The sequence below is a fragment of the Tenebrio molitor genome, chromosome 4 (assembly GCF_963966145.1).
Source record: "Tenebrio molitor chromosome 4, icTenMoli1.1, whole genome shotgun sequence".
NCBI lineage: Eukaryota > Metazoa > Arthropoda > Insecta > Coleoptera > Tenebrionidae > Tenebrio > Tenebrio molitor.
The window spans coordinates 8,005,941-8,023,563 of record NC_091049.1 but is presented as its reverse complement, the minus strand read 5'-3'; the positions used below and the strand labels follow the sequence as shown (position 1 = coordinate 8,023,563).

General features: G+C 35.4%; 1 protein-coding gene and 1 long non-coding RNA gene across 2 annotated transcripts; both read right to left on the bottom strand.

Moving 5' to 3' along the window:
* Window positions 1-2,279: 2,279 nt before the first annotated feature.
* LOC138128271 (ribonuclease Y-like) lies at window positions 2,280-2,903 on the bottom strand. The gene is made up of 2 exons (XM_069044458.1): window positions 2,589-2,903; window positions 2,280-2,435 (listed from the first exon to the last, which is right to left on the bottom strand). Exons 1-2 carry the CDS (start codon window positions 2,901-2,903, stop codon window positions 2,280-2,282), a joined length of 471 nt encoding a protein of 156 aa, XP_068900559.1.
* Window positions 2,904-3,746: 843 nt separating this feature from the next.
* On the bottom strand, window positions 3,747-4,463 carry LOC138128137 (uncharacterized). The gene is made up of 2 exons (XR_011158559.1): window positions 4,257-4,463; window positions 3,747-4,091 (listed from the first exon to the last, which is right to left on the bottom strand). It is a non-coding gene; the product is annotated as an uncharacterized lncRNA (long non-coding RNA).
* Between the last annotated feature and the right edge of the window lie 13,160 nt (window positions 4,464-17,623).

Genomic DNA, 17,623 nt, shown 5'->3' with positions numbered 1-17,623 from the left:
TATCATGTATTTAGTCTTATCTTGGTTGAGTTGTAGACCTCTTTTTTCTGTTTCTGTAACTAGCTTTTGCAGCGCCGCTCCCAGACTCTTTTTATCTCTTGTTATAAGTGCTATGTCATCTGCGTAAGCTATTACTTGAGTTGCACTCACCGTAATAGCTCTGTCCAGTCCTGCAGCCTTTGTTGCACCATCGAGTGCGATGTTGAAGAGCGTTGTGGACAGTGCGTCTCCTTGCCTGACTCCTCTTTCTATGTTTATTTCGTTTGTTACACCCTCTGTTGTAGATATTCTTGCTTTTGAGTTGTCCATCGTCATTTTCGTTAGTTTGATTAGTTTCTCCGGTATTTTCATTTGTTGCATTTGCTCTACTAGACTGCGCCTGTTTATGTTGTCGAAGGCTTGTTTGAAGTCTATAAATAATATATGTAACTCTATGTCGTATTCGTAGCTCTTCTCTATTATTTGTGACATAACGTGTATTGCGTCTATGGTTGATTTGCCTTTTCTGAATCCATTCTGATATTCTCCTAGTTTTGTTTCTGTGTGTTCTGCCAGTCTCTTCCTGATAATCGATGTTAGTATTTTGTATGTTGTGTTGAGTAACATGATTCCTCTGTAGTTGTTACATTGTGTAGGATCTCCTTTCTTAAGTAGTGGAATGAGTAGTCCTGTTCTCCATTCTTCTGACATTGTCTCGCTCTGCCATACCGCCACTAGTATTCTATAAACTCTGCTCAGCAGTTCGTGCCCTCCTTGCTTGATTAATTCATTACTAATTTGGTCCGGCCCTGCTGCCTTCTTTGTCTTAAGCTGTGCGATGATCTCCATGTATTCGTCATAAGACGGCGCGTCGTCCTCGTTGTTACTGTCTTCCATTTCCACTTTTTCTTTTTTTCTCCCTGTAATTTCTTTTTCTTCCCTAAAAAGTTCCGTGTAATATGTTTGCCATCTTTTGTTACCTATTCTTTGTGTCTTTTTACTCGTCGAGTTCCAGTGTTTTATCAGTTTATACAGTTTCCTGCTGTCCCTATTGTTGACTTCCACCTCCTGCATAAGCTCCCCAATCCAACTTTCTTTTTTGTGTTTGCAATATTTGGTCGCCTCTTTTCTTTTTTCTTTGTAGTTCTCTAAGTCTTTTAGGTTTCCCGTCTTTAACCATCTGTTTCTGGCTTGGTTCTTCGCCTCCGTTCTTTTTTCGCACTCCTCGTCGAACCATTCCTTTCTTTTTCTTGTTGTTCTTCGTCCAAGCACTGTTTCTGCCGTGTCTATTATGCTTTCTTTTAGGTTCTTCCACTCTTCATCGATGTCTACTTCTTCTTCTCGTGTTTCTAATTTTTTTCTCATCTCTTTTTTGTACTCATCGTTGTGTCTCGTGTGGTTTAGTTTCTCTACGTCCCATCCATTTTTCCTACTGCCTCCTGTTTGTTTGACCACCTTCATCCTCATTTTGGCGACAACCAAGAGATGATCTGAGTCGACATTTGCCCCTCTGTATGTCCTAACATCTTGTATTATTCTTTTCCACTTTTTGGAGATTAGCATGTGGTCTATTTGGTTTCCCTCTGTCCCCCCTGGAATCATCAATGTTTCTTGTGCTCTCTTTTATGTCTGTATTGCGTGCTAACAATGAATGTGTTTGTTGCTGCCGCTAGGTCGCAAATCTTCGCTCCGTTGTCGTTAGTGGTGTCGTGGATTGTCTCTTTCCCTGCTACACCTTCATTGCGTTCCTCCTTCCCTATCTTCGCATTGAAGTCCCCCACTATCATTAAGATGTCGTTTCTTTTTACTTTCTCACATACTTTTTCCAGTTTGTCGTAAAATTTAGTTTTTTCTTCTTCCTTGCTATTCTCTGTTGGCGCATAAGCGTTTATTATTGTTATGTTTGCTTGCTTGTTTTCAATTCTGATCCACGATATTCTTCCATCCACCGCTTCATATTGCATTATCTTGTTTCTTATCCCCCTCCTACTAAAAATGCTGTTCCGTTCTTCCCTTGCTTTTTCTCCCCAGCGTAATATAGTGTGTAGTTGGTTTTGTCTATCTTTCCCTTTCCTGACCATCTTGTTTCCTGTATTGCTAGTATTTCGATTTTGTATCTTCTCATTTCTCTCGCTGTTTCGGACATCTTCCCTGGCGGTAACATTGTTCTTACGTTCCATGTTTATTCGGTTTTTTTGCTCGTTTGCCCGGGTTCGTCGGTTCAGTTTGTTCCTCACGTTTCGTTTGCGTCGTCCTTTCCTTTTGCCTTGTCGTCTTTGTTGTGCCTCCTGTATCGCTTCTCAGTTTTTTGGAGCCTTAATTTCTCCTACTTTCATGAGCTTTTGCTCCTTTTTGTTCCATTTCCAGCTCCTACCGTCAATTTCCACTCCCTGATACTTTACTCTTACTGTGGCTCCATTAATTCTTTCTTTCTTGGCGAAGTCTCTGATCTTTTTCTGAATCTCTCTCTCCGTTAATGTTAATGCGGAATCAATGTAAATCTCTTTTCCTCTAAGTTTTCCTTTTGTCTTTAGGACCATTAATTTTTCATTCCAATTATTCATTTCCACGTTATACCTATCTTGCCCTATCTTGTACACCTTCTTTACTTTCACGTTTAGGCTCAACTCTTTGTTTATCTTTTTTTCCATTGTGTTTCTCAGTAGCTCTTCGTCTTCTGTTTCCATCCGCATTCCTGTCACTATCAAGTTGTTGCGTATCTTGTCCTTTTCGAGTTTTTCTATCTTTTCTTCTGTTTTCGTGATCTTTTCTTCCAGGTCCAGCTTTTCCTTCTCCCAGTTCACCTGCATGGTTCTTACATCCTCTCTGAGGCTCTTCATTTCTTTGTTGTTTTGACTGATGTCGTTTCTCATTTCCTTTACTTCTCTGCTCAACTCCAGCAGTATTTGCTTGATTTCCTCCATGTTTCGGTCCTCTGTTTTTTCTTGTTTTAGCTGTGTTCTGCCCACTTGGGTACCTCCTCGGAATAGTTTCTGTTCTGTTTCTGGTGAAGAGTCGTGATCCGGTTTGTTTCTTTTGTTATTATTCATTAACTTAACTCGATTACACTTTAACCCGTCTGTATTCTGTGTTGCCTACTGGTTTTGTTTATCTTCGTTTTTGCAGACTTTTCTTACCGCGGAGCGATAAGCGCCTCCTTATCGCGGAGCGATAACAGCCTCCTCCGTTTCTGTCTCTCTGCGAGTCGGCTCTTTTTTCCACGATGTTCTAATTTATATGGCTTCTTTTGACTTGCGACTTACGGTTTTTGGTTCTGCGGTGTATCTTGGTCTTCTCCTGACCAGTTACCTGGTTTATTCTTCGTGAGTAACTTGTTTTCCTCGTAAAATCACGGAGCGGTGCACACTCATCCACTCTGTACTACGACTACGATGTAAACTAAAGTCCATTCACGTTGGATTTTCTCTGCCAAATTGTTGTCACGTTGCAAGCCTGTGTCTCCTTTCCTAGTAAATTTTACATTATCGTGTTTTATTCGTGATAGAGCGATTGAGAGCGATTTGACGTCTTTAATTTTGAATGTTAGTTTGACGTGTGAAATAAAGTCACAGATTTTTTAATAAAATTCTATTCCTGGGTGATTTTACCATGGCGAAAAGAAAAAAGGTTGATTTTAAAATTGCGTTAACCTTCCACAACTGACGTAATGTGACGAAACCCGCAAGCTAATACGGACTCAAGAAAAAATAGCTTCAATTCGAAAATTAATTAGTCAGAATCCTTTAATATTTAATGTATTGTATGTATTAACATGATTATAATCTATTTACGACCTTTATTGAGCAGTTTTAACAATACAACGTTATTTTAAAGGTAATGTGTACATCGAAAAAACTTAAATTAGAAAAAAATCATTAAAAATCAAAATACACCTTTCTTTTGTGGTATGCAATTGTAACAATACATTCTTGAAACGTCACAACCACAATCAAAACGTATAAGTGTCTCTGAATAACTGAAATTTTATTGCCAAATTTGTTCCATCATTTAGATGCATTCCTTACTGCCATCGCTTCCAATGAAAGAAACTTCACACAATTTTCTATTGGGTTCATTTTCTATAACTTATTCTGGTTCCTCATCAGTCATCACTGTAGTCATTAAGGGTTTTTTCACTTAATCAACAGCGCAAGCAGAAAAATACAACACCAGTAGGTAGGAGTTAGGTACCTATTGTATGTTCCTAATCCTATCATACCGATTAACAACTGACACTATTTTTAGTGCAAATGATAACAAAATGGATGTATTATTACCTACTGTTATCCTCTAAAAACAATATTTGAAAAATGACTGTTTCTTTGCTGACAGCGAATAACATAACCTCTACAGTCTACGAATGACTTGGTTACTTTATCAGCCCGTATTGGTGACATACACAGCTAAAGCATTTTTGAAGTAAAAATCACACCGCCATAATATTGAATTATTTGACCTTGACTAGGAAAATCCAACGTGAATGGACTTTATGCTTGTTTATTATTTTATAATAAGCTATACAGTGTTTTCGATACCTGCGTGGCCAAAACGCACTGTGGCAGCAGCAAATCTTTTCCCCCGTGGTTTACAGCAAATATTATAAAAATGATAAAATGTAAATGGCAACTGTGGCGTAGCTATAAAAAAAATCGGTCAATCACTAACTATAATAAATTCAAAACAATTAGGGCTGAAGTAAAAAAGAAAGTCAATGCCGCTCACATTGACTATCTCAAAAAAGTTGAAAACGATATAAAGATGGATCCAAAAAAATTTTGGAGCTTTCTAAGTAATATAAAAGGTACCTCTGGTATTCCCAGTCAATTGATCTTTAACGGTGAAACACTCTCTACACCAATCAAAATTGTTGATGCCTTTGCTGATCATTTCAATGTAAATTATATCAAATCTAATTCAAGTCCTAGTCTAACTGATAACTTAATTTATCACATTATCTCTTTTGGCTCAGTTTCCGAAGATCAGGTCCTCTCTGCTTTAAAGAAAATTAAACCGAAATCAACAACTGGTCCTGATGGCATTCCGGCTTTTCTGCTGCCCAATTGTGCCGCTACACTTGCATTTCCTCTCTCAGTCATTTTTAACCTTGCACTAAAAACAAGTGACTTTCCTTCAACATGGAAAAATTCATATATAACCCCAGTTCATAAAAAGGGTGATAAGTATGACGTTAGTAACTACAGACCAATTTCACTTATCTGCAATTTTGCCAAAACATTTGACTTCATTCTGCATGAGTATTTATTTACTAAAGTATGTAACCATTTATCCAACTGTCAACATGGTTTCTTTCTGAAACGCTCTACAATCTCGAATCTTTGCTGCTTTACCCAGTTTTCAGCTGAGTGTATTGATGAAAGAAAACAGGTTGATGTGATCTATACGGATTTCTCAAAAGCCTTTGACAGATTAGATCACAATATTCTTCTCTCTAAATTACACAGTTTTGGGTTTTCTGCTTCTTTGTTAACTTTTTTTAAGTCTTACCTAACTGGAAGGAAGCAGTATGTTTTCTATAAGGGATTCAAATCTAAAGAAATTATTCCAACTTCAGGTGTTCCTCAAGGATCTGTATTGGGACCCCTCTTTTTTTCGATTTTCATCAATGATATAGTCAATGGCTTATCATCTTTGAAACTGCTATTTGCTGACGATTTTAAGTTGTACCGTGAAATCTCTACCATTAGTGACTGTGTGCTTATTCAAGATGACTTACTCAAACTCAGTCGATGGTGTCATGAAAATAAATTACATCTAAATCTGAACAAGTGTACTGTAATGTCCATTACACACAAAATCAACATCATTGAGTTTGAGTATAGAATTAATAACGTGAAATTAGCAAGAGTTCAATCGGTTGTTGATTTAGGTATTACGTTTGACAACAAATTGTCCTTTGTTCCACATATAAACGTTGTCGTTGCACAAGCATTTCAGGCACTTGGCTTTATTATAAGGTGTTCCATGCACTTCAGAAATATTGACACATTAAAACTCTTATATTGTGCATATGTAAGATCAAAACTTGAGTATGGCAGCATCATTTGGGATCCAAGTTATCAGAGATATGTGGATAAAGTCGAAACTATTCAGCGTCGTTTTCTCAAATTCTTAGCATTCAAGACTGATGGTATCTATCCTGAGAGAGGTTATTCTCAACAGAACTTACTCAAAAGATTTGACTTTCTAGACCTTCAGACCAGGAGAAGAAATTTTTCAATGAATTTAAAAAAAAAATTGATCAAATACAAAATTGACTGTCCTGACTTGCTGAGTCAGATTTCTCTTCATGTGCCTAACAAAGGAACTCGCCAGTCGAGAACTTTTTACATATCCACACCCAGAACGAATGTTTTGAAGTTTTCACCTTTACATCAAATGTGCACTTATTATAATGAGTCACAAGACAATGATATTTTCAAGTGATTGCTGAACGCCGTAAAGTTTCCTGCCCCGTAATTGGATTCGTCTGTCGGGCAGTGTATAATAATAATAATAATAATAATAATAATAAATATATTTCAATTCCTATCTGTGTTAAAAGATTTCCAGTGTGAGGTTTATATTAAAATACACACTGCTAACCGTTTTGTAAAAAAAGTACGTAAAGACATAGCTGAGATGCAAAAATTAGTGAACACTAAAATTGCTGCTTGTTATGTACATAATGTTATTACTAAATTCGAATTTATAGAACGTGTATCTTGTAAATTTCAACCACATTAACTTTTCTTGTGAAATTGTTGTATCTTGTCCAGAACCAACAGGTAAAATCCGATCCCCTGGGTAATTAGATAAGTCAGGTAGCGTGGTCCAACCCGTATATGCACTTAATCCCATACCCTTCAGAATACTTAGAAAACACAGGTAACGTGGTCCAACTCACATACGCCCGACCACCTTTCATCTGAAGGAATAGGCGAGCTCGTTTTATTAAATTTTCCCTTGCCAGTCTAAGCATGGACGTAGACGAGTTCCTCCCAGCGGTCAGTTTACACCACAGATGGTCGGTACTTAGCTGTTATCTGTAGACGAGTTGCTCCCGCTTTTTGTAGAAGGATTAAGGAAGGCGGCAGGTATATTTCTACATTTTTGAGTGCAAGATAAACGAATATTTACTAAATATTAAAATAAAATGTTTATTCTCAGGAATATTATTACAACATAGCTTTATTATGATAAGAAATTATTTGTACAGAATTTATTCTAGGGAGTATTCCATTTTCATAATTTTCTATTAATTTTTGTAATGTCTCCTTTTTGTTTCTTACGTCGTTTCCCAAGTTTTTCATTCCTCTGTTTGCAGATTGAATTTTGCTATACGTATATGTTTGAAAACTAACAAGTACATCTAAAAAAGCAAACATGGAAGCATGACTAGAATAATATTATTTTATAAATGTGCAGATGATAATTACCGCCCCTGCAATGCAGTCTAATCCCCAACCCTCCGCTACCTGCATCCAAGATTACGATATTTTCGGTACCGGGAGGAACTCGTCTCCGTCGCTAAGCATATTAGGAACAACAATAGCCAGTGTTTCGTGAATTTGGTCATTTAGTTCTTCTAAAATATTGATAGGTTCGCGGTAAATATAGTTCTTCAAATATACTTCTTCTATCGTCGTCATCAAAGGACTGAAAAACAGCATCTTCAGTCTCTGGCGTTCTAACTTCTCGCGGGGGACCATCAATTTCTTGTCAGGTAGGCAGCAAGGACCCAGTGTCTCGAGCACGGTACACCAACCGTAGAAATACGTTATAATTTGGACGTGGAAAACGTATTGCATATTCCCTTGCATCCTCACGTGCATTGCGCCGGCACTCTTCATAAATTATGAGCATTTCGGCATACTCTGCAGCTGTATACATGATTTCAATACGAAGTTTGACACTTTCGAATCAAATTATAACTTGACGTTGTCAAAATCTTCACAGTTGCCCAAACATTTACTTGAAATTCCATACCATTCTTACTAGAATTATGTTGCTAGGCAATTCAAACCGTTGGTTAAATTTACGTGAAATTCAAATTAACAGTGTCCTTCTGATTGGTCAACTTTAATTATTCGTTACAAAAAATCGATTATACTTTGTCCATTTTTTTAAACGCTATTGCTTTCAGTTATCACCAAGGAAAACGCACTGTAAGTTTGATCCGCGAGTTCTGGGACACCCTGTATATACAGGGTGTTTTCGAAGTTGAGGGGTTCCTCGCAACATGAGATACTATACATTATTCTTAAGAATTTTAGCCTAAATCTTCTTAGTAAAATGTTTGTATTAACGGAGATAATTGATTGTATATTTTTATTGTTTTCTAAAATTTTGAGTCCGGTCCTGTCTATTTCTCCGCAAGTAATAATTAAATGTATACATATAAATCATAAACAATGGACTTCTTCAAGTGGAGTTACATAAGGCAGAGTGCCTAAAATACTTGCAGCATTTCCACGTTGGACCTAACGTTTCGAAAGCTAATGCTTTAAAAATATAATTTGCAGACTTTAAATTTTTATATTTGTCATGTTTTCGTTTACTTGCTTCTTCGGCAGCTGATCCTGCAATTATGGAAGTTTTTCTTATGTAAGAATCAGCTAAAGTGTCAACACATGTTACATCCCATATTAGGCGTTGACCTTTACTCCATGGAATGAGTGTAGCACCATCAGGTCTTTTACCATCGTCTCTCAAGAGGCCACATGGTTCAAGAGAGGAGGAAATGTGGATAGAACTTAAGGCTCGCTGGATAATTTGATTTAAATCTGAATGTCTTGAAAATCTGCCCTTATTTTTAGCACAACTAAGTCCGTGACGGCCATCATTTGAAACTGTAAAGCCGCAGTGGCAAGTATGTTTCTCAAAAATTTCAACACCAAAGCGATTTGCTACACATATTTGTAAAATCTTGTTATCCATAAATGTACCGATGTTTCTGGAGGGAAAGGCATGAAGCCAAGCATTAGATTCCTTTCTTTGTGCGGCAAGAAAACGAGCTGAACCAATTTTATCACAAAGATTAATTTCATTGGCGATGATTCTTGTTGTATTGATTATATCCCAGCCTTTTTGTAAAAATGTTTCCGTTGGAAATGTTTTACCATTTAATTCAATCCATAATCCAATAGCTTCTTCAGCAAAATGAACACTAACCTTTTTGTCCGTTTTTGGTAATATTTGAAAGACTAGGTCGTGAACACCATGTATTGAACCAAGGAAGGCTGGGAGAGAGATATCTTGAATTTTCCTAATACCGAGACCACCATTTGAAATAGGAAGGGAAGCAAGAGTCCATTGATTTTCATTAAACTTTATGTTTAAAAATTTTTGTAAACTGTTACGAATAGCATTGTCTATTGATTTAATACAATTGGGAAATTTCCAAAAGGTAGATGTTCTAAGTAAAAAATTTAATCTTGGAACAAAGAGACAATTTTTTACCAAAAAATGTGTGTGAGTTTAAATTTTCTTGTTCTATATTTTTCAAAAGAAGAAAAACTTTTTCAATTTTCTTTTTGGCAATGAAATCAAAACCATCTTCAAAAATTGGGCTTCCAAGTAATTCTAAATTATTTTTGTTTACTACTAGAATTTCTGATGTTAGCGATTTGAATTTTCTTAAGACATCTTCATCAACAGTATCAGAACAAAAAAAAAGTTCACATTTATTTGGGTTAATATGTAGACCTACTTCCTTGGCCGTGTTGATAATTCTTTTAAAATTTTCAAAAACAATATCAGGAACGTCAGCTATTGTTGCGTCATCTAGATACCAGACGTTTAATTCAGTTGTAATTGATTCAACGATAGGATGAACTGTTAAGCTGAAGGCCATTGGTCCGCAAGGATCTCCTTGTTGGCATCCAACTACTGAAGGTATTATATAGTTTCCAAAGAAAAGGTGTGAAGGTTCTCTATAGCACTGATTCAAAAAAGGAAATAATGAAGGAGTTTTATCCTTTACTTGTTGCAACATACTATCTCTTTCGATAGAGTTAAAGGCATTTGAGAAGTCAATTTTTAAAAGTATTTTTCCAAAATTTTCTGGGTTATGAACATATGTCCTGACAGAATGAATACAGCTTTCACAACCAAGTTTTGTAGCAACTCCAAGTTGATTTGGTGTCAAATAAGAATGTAGATCGCTCTGCAGTTTATAACATCCAATTTTTGCTGCAAGTCTTCGAAAAATGTTACCAATGGCAATAGGGCGAATACCACCATCTTTCTTCTTTAAAGCACAAAGAGAAGCACCGAAGATGAAAGGACACATTTCATTAATTATTTTTCCTGATAATAGAAAGTTACAGAGCAAGGTAATTGAAGATAATGCTCTTTGTCCGGCTTCACCAGCAGAGACAGATATCATATCTTTTAAGAACTGCGGTCTAAAACCATCTATGCCTGCAGCCGACCCACAAGGAAATGAATTAATGGCCTTTTTGACTTCAATTTCATTGACATTTAATATCTGGCAATCAGTAAGGTTTATATTTGGAAATATTAATTTTCGTGACGGTTGTGGATGTTTAGATTTAAGAATTTCCAAGGTTTCATCATCAAATGTCGCTAAAGTGTCGTTAGAGCTGAGTAATCGAACAGAGCCTTTAACATCAAAATCATTCATTTTAGCTTCTATAATTTTTGAAAGAGAAGGTTTGTTAATTTTTTTCTTACCATTTTCTTGCAAATTAAAATTTATCACATTTTCTTTTATAACCGATGTGAGAGATTTTTTTAACGATTTTTCGGAGATATTGAAAACTTTATATGAAAACAGAAGAAGATTAGACCAGGCTGTAATGGAATTTGAATCTAGACACTCTTTAATAATTCTGCAAAGCTTGACCGCTGCAGAATAACGTGCACCTTTCGGGATTCTACGTATGGTTTTAATATGAGATTTTGCATTCGCTAAATTTTCTTTCAGGAGAATTAAAAGTTGTTTACCTTCATAAATCTTCGAATGATCATTTATATTAAGGATTTGAGGGTGTTTCTTCAATATTTCTTCGGGTGATCTTTTGATATCTTCAAATTTATTATTGCCTGTCGAAAAGTATTTTTGAGCTCTATGTATTCTTCCATTATGAATTTTAAGACCTTTTTCACTCTTGAAAGATTTGTCACATTGAGAACATACTTTTTCGAAAGTGTTTTCCTTAACATTTCCAGAAGATACATATTCTTTTGAAGGTCCTGCTTCTATCGAATCTTTTTCGGAAATTTTAAATGATGATATTTTTTCCGCAAATTTTCCACTTGATGGGTATTTTAAAGGTAAATATTCGTCTTCGGAAAAATCAGTGTCTGACATTGACTAGATTAATAACTGACATGGCCCAGGATGGTGTTTTTCTGGAAATCGCTCTGCGTACTCTCTGGACGCCTCAGCTGCATTCTGAATAACGTGAAAACATTGCCCATACATTAGCAACATATCTGTGAGCTCATTATTTTCGTAATGATAAAGCCATTCCGACTAATTAGATGACAACTCTGACAGTATTTTTGATTAAAGTCCACGCTCATTTGCTTTTTTTTTGTCAATTCTAATTTCTAACAAATCAGCGCAAATTTGAACAGGACCGGTTTTAAAATTTTCAAAAAAATTAATTTATTGTATCTTCATTGCCGTACACATTTTACTAAGGTGATTTTGGCTAAAACTCTTTAGAACAACGCATACTATCACATGTTAAAAGGAACGCCTCAACTTCAAAAACACCCTGTATATTATATATATTAATTAAGCGCAGCGCAGTTCAGATTTAGTAGGCCATGGGTATTTCAAAGCCAGTCGATTAATAAAGTACCGACACGATTTGACGTTTACATAAAAGGCAACCGTAACAATATTTTCGCTACAAGAGGCGCTGATATCGCTATTTTGACTGGCTTTGGTGAACATTTGTTCACCAAAGTCCATGGATTTATTAGTAATAATTAGTAATTTATTAGTAATAATTAGTAATTTATTACTAATAAATCCATGCCAAAGCCAGACAAAATAGCGATATCAGCGCCTCTTGTAGAGAAAAAATCGTTACAGTCTTGTAAAACTGGAAAATATGTAACTATATTTAATACATTATTTACATAAAACAATGGAAAAGGAAGAAAACTCGAAAGTAACGTAATTTTAAACAGCATAAAGGAGTGATAACTAAAGAACATACCTAAATGGGTGGATAGGTAGGTAGGTATGTAGGTACCTCTTTGGTAGATACGTAGTGTTATAATTTTAAAACCTTTCCACTTATGGGTTTATTAGCAATTGATTTTCTTTTTATGGAATCAGTTTTTTGTGAACAACTATTATTTAAAAGTGGTTTCATCAATAATTCTATAATAACTTTACAAATTTTGTCTTTATGTGTGTTACAGATAAAGAGGGAATTACGAATTCAATGTGGAAGTAAAATTGTTACGAGTTATCGGTGGACATAAAAAACTGGGACAACATGACAATTGTATAAAGTCAAAAATCACAAATATACATTGCGTAAATGTGGCTTTTTACAAATAAGGTTATAAAATTTATGACATGCTAATGACATATTGTCAGAAACATCAAGTTAGAGTTCAGTTCTTTGATCCGATCTACCATCTCTTAGCTTCAAAGGGTTTCAACGCCCATCTCTGGCTACATTGCACTCCTGTAGTGGTTATGGACGACCATTTTATTAACAGGTTAATGGGACGAAATGTCAGCACCTTCTCTGGTTAGTGGTTAACGAAAATAAGGAAATAGCAGCACGTTTATTGTAACGTTATAAAAAAATAAAACAAGAAAAGACTAGTATTTTGTCATCTCCCCGTTATTATCAATAACACTTTGTAGCCGACGAGGCATAGAAGTAACCAAATTTGTGATATATTCTGGCGTTATTACGTGCCATGCTTCAATAATTTTTTGTTGTAGTTCCTCCGCATTTTGGGGACGGAAATCATTTTTATACATGAATTTTGTCATATATCCCCAAACTTGTTCTATCGGATTTAAATCCGGACTTTTGGAAGGCCATGGTAAAACGTTTACTCTTTGAGCTTCTAAATATTCCCTAACCGCTCTTGCTCGATGAACAGGACAATTATCCTAAAATTTTAGCAATTTATAACATTGAAAAATAAATGATAAATAAAAATTACATGTTGAAATATAAAGTTTTGTTGGCCAAATACAGGTAAGACAGATGGAAGCATAACTTCTTCCAACAGTCTGCGATAGGTAAATAGCACTATTTAATCTCTCCTCCACTATCACACATACTCCAGGACCTCTGCTGCTGATCCATCCCCATATATTTAACGAAAAGCGACCACTTCTATCATAATTTTTAACATATTGTTCATTATATCGAGTTCCTGGCGGTCTGTATACTCGGATACGTCCATTAGTCGTCACTTTTGGACGAGCCGAACCTGGTCTTCTTGCAATTTTCCCATATTCTGCAATTCGTTGCTTTGCTAGTAAGACAGTATTCTTGCTAATACCTAATTCATGGGCAATAGCTCGCATAGATACGCCATCTCGGAGGCGTTGTGCAATAGTCTGCTTTTGCACGTCTGTTAAATTAGACATTTTTTAAATTTGACAAGAGTTAATTTTAAATATTGACTGTTTTTATTTTGAGTGACAGTTCAAAAGTCTGATACACAATAAGTAAATTTTGGATGTCCCAAGTTTTAATGTCCACCGATAGTACCTACACGTATTTTTTTTTATATTGTCTAAAGGCATAGCATAGAGTGCTGAATGCACTCAAATTTGAAAACATTCCTTTAGGAATTTAGTAGGTTTAACACACTGTTTGCTTGGAAAAATTCAGTAGTTAGTTGATCGAAAGCTCATTTTCCTGGTATGAGTGTACAAAAGTGTGTTTGTCATTCTTCGCGTTTATGTGTAAGTGATGCCTCCTAAGTTTTGCCAAAGCAATGTGAAGATTTGGCTCTTGAGGTTGAGATACCCGCTTTTGAATTCAAACTAACCGCCAATAAAAGCTACGGTAGTACCGGGTACCGTCAGCGACCGCTAGGCGCGGGGGTGAAAGTCGACTGGGGATGAACGGCCATGTTTTTTTTTTGGAAACACTTTGGTCCCGACTGCAGAGTAGTACAGAAGTACGGTGTATTTGTCTGTTTTCAAATTGTACGATTTTAGTTTTTTTTTAATTATTGAACTGTGCTAAATGTTGCTGTCCAGCTTCTGTTTTTGGACTAGGTATGTGTTTGGGGTACTAAAATTATCACTGTTTCGCGCGAAATGTTCAAAAATAATAAAGCCCCTGGAGAGAACGGAATAACGGCAGAAATGCTAAAAGTGGGGGGGCAAAACCTGGAAGAAAATATAGTCAAGTTAATAAACAAAGCTTGGGATGAGGAAACAATACTCCAAAGATGGAAAGAAACACTAATATGTCCTCTACATAAGAAAGGAGATAGGTCCAATTGTGAGAACTACAGAGGTATAGCTTTGATGGATACTATATAATTGATTTCATTCATATAAATGTTCATCAAGTGAGCTGTGCATTTGTAAAAGCATCTTTAATTTAGTTACATTACAAAAGTCACATTTATGAAGGTCATGTCCAATAAATCTTTACTTGGTAAAAATACAAAGACAAAAACAAATAAGAATTACTTTAATTTAATCAGTAAAAAGACGTAACATTGCTTTTGAAATCAGCAATGTTAAAATGGACAAAAACTGAAAAATTAATCAAATCGGGTTCGCGCAGAGCAAGCAACTTTGAAAGTCAAAGTCACTAGCTTTAGCTTTAATACCAACAGAAAATCAGATTTTCATGGCTTGCTTAGATGCACATTTATATGAAATTGAGTATATATAAAATAATGGCGGTATCAATAAAAAGTAGAGTAAACGAGGTCGTGGAAAGGAAAATAGGACAGTATCAATGCGGATTCCGCAAGAATAGATCGGTAATGGACCAAGTGTTTGTGCTAAAACAAATTATGGACAACAGCATAGACCAGAACTTGCCTCTTTACATGCTTTTCATAGATTTCAAGCAAGCATACGACACAATAAAAAGAGAAAAAGTGTATGAAGCAATGAGACAGATGGGTATAGGGGAAAAACTTATAAGACTGGTGAAAATGACTCTAAAAGAGACAGAATACAAAGTACTGGCCAATGGACAACTATCTGGAAAATTTAAAGTCAAGAGAGGCCTAAGACAGGGGGACCCACTATCAACAGTGCTGTTTAATGTAACATTGGATACAGCAGTAAAAGAAAGTGAAATACGGGGGAATGGTCTGATATATAATCAGTTAGTACAGGTGATGGCATATGCTGACGACATTGTCGTAATACTCACGAGAACAAAAAACAACCTAGTGCAAGTACTAAGTAAGCTAGAAAAGGCAGCAAGAGACAAGGGATTAAGTTTAACAATAATAAGACACAAATGGGTCGCACGTGGGTTCGTGATATTTTCGCCATGTTTTACAAAATCCACAATTATCTCTACCATCCCCATTACGCTTTTAACACTTATAAGCTTGCGAAGAAGCGTAAGGCAGCTTGGTTCTAGCTTTGGAAATTTTATAAAATTGTACGGATCACGTTTTCTTTTTGTTGTCAAATCAGGTTCCTGGGCAGTCTGTTATTGTCATTTCAAAAAGTGTCAATGTAAATGCACCTTTACCGTCATTATGATTGATATTTTCAAAAAAACTGTTAAATTAACTTAAGCTTGGTTATGAGTAGCTAAGGTATGGTTTAGAAATTTTGACAACTGAATGACACATCTGTCCAGTTTTCCGTGTCCCCAATAGTACACAACACGGCTTCATTTTTTTACAAATTGTCCAAAAGTACTTAAAAATTGAACACAAAATCTACTTGTATTTTTCCACTATCCACTAAATTGCGTCATGCGTTGCAACACTTTTCTGGGAATTACTAGGAAAGTGAATGCGATTGGGGATTTATCCAGGATGACCAACCATAGGAATTACTAAATTGTGTTGGTAGTAGCAAATTTTTTAATTTCATTTTTTTTAAAGTCACTAGATATCTAGTGACTTTAATTTTTTTCTGATCTGAGCGCCATCTTTAGTGGCCGAAAAATATTAAACTTGATTCAAGGTCGTCTAATACATAGACTAGAGATATATAGTCTAATAGAGTGCCCTACCCCTGAGTTCTGTGAGTTCCGTTGCGTTGCGTTGACAGTTGACACACGCGTTGGCTTGTGTTGTTATTAATTTATTAGTGTTTGTTAAATCAAATTGTTTTTAGGGGGTAAGTAATATGTCTTGATATTAATTAAATGTTATAAGTAAAATATAATTCGTCTGCTTTCCGTTCATTTTCAACGGTTTTGTCGAAAATTAAAGTAAACGAAATAACTGAACAGCCACGTGGTACATTGTTATCGTTTTCCAATGTCGTAAAAGAAAAACGTTGCTTTCACGTCCAAAACAATAGTAATTAATAGAATAATTATATTTTTCTACTTTGCGTTCGTACTGATGCTATTACGATACAGTTTTGCGTATCGTAATAGGAAAAGGCGTGATATAATAATAATACTAAAAACAGTGAAATTTAATTTTTTTAATGTTGACGGATACTGTGGTGTCGCGGCCTTTAAAATATGTTGCCAACTGGAGCTAAATTCCCCAGATTTTCAATTTTTTTTTTCATTGAAAAAGTGGCAAAGTAGAAAAAATACTGTATGACATCTCGTTTATAAGGCATTTTATCGCACTTACTCCTTTAGGGCACTCCTCGCTACGCTCGTCGTGCTCTAAACCCGTGCGTGCGATAAAATGCTTCTTATAAGACTCGTATCATAATATACTATTTTGTATTTAAAAATTAAAACAAGGGTGCAAAATCTAAAAAATAACATAAAAAACTTGTTTTATAAGGGCATTGGCGCACTCGTTCCATACAAAACTCCCCTACGGGTCGTTTTCTACACCTAGAACTCGTGCGCCAAATCAACCCTTATAAAACTCGTTCTTTAATATACTATTATTATATTATTACTGTCAAGTTGTAACATGTGTTGAATTGAACCTAAAATTAATTATAGGTTAGGCAATTTTCTGAATTTATGTTTTTGTAAAGGTTTTTTAATATCCCAGAGGAAATATCAACTTAAAGCTGACTCGTACTGTAAGTTGTTTCCGTTAGTTTGCTAGTTTCATAACCCAGAAAAGTTGTCCAAATCACACAATAATACTTGGCTGCAGCTATTTTTTATACTTAGAAGTAAGAGAATAATCTCATTTATCGGAAAAAGGGCATAACCCATATTCAATTTATAAAATTTTCCTCGATAACTACTATCGGCAACGCTGTCTAGTGTAAAATTTGGTGAGATTTGTAATTTTGAGGTTAAATGTCTATTAAGTGTCTTGTTTTTCTGGGCATGTTTAAGTAAAAATAATAAGGATCAATAAATAAATGAAACGTGCTGCTAATAAAACAATATAAACGAAATTCAAAGCAATTGAATTTCATTTTCAATCAAATAAATGTCATAATTTAGGTATAGTTAACCAACATATTTAGTATGAAAAAATATCTGCTTGGGGTTTTTTAAATTTTACCAACCAAAAGCAACAGGTGGTGGTTTTTTGA

Coding starts and splice junctions, on each gene's coding strand:
- LOC138128271 (XM_069044458.1), bottom strand. CDS start 2,903: ATGGAGGAAATCAAGCAAATACTGCTGGAGTTGAGCAGAGAAGTAAAG. Junction 2,436..2,588: donor AGTTGAGCCTAAACGTGAAA/GTAAAGAAGGTG, acceptor AGAGAGATTCAG/AAAAAGATCAGAGACTTCGC.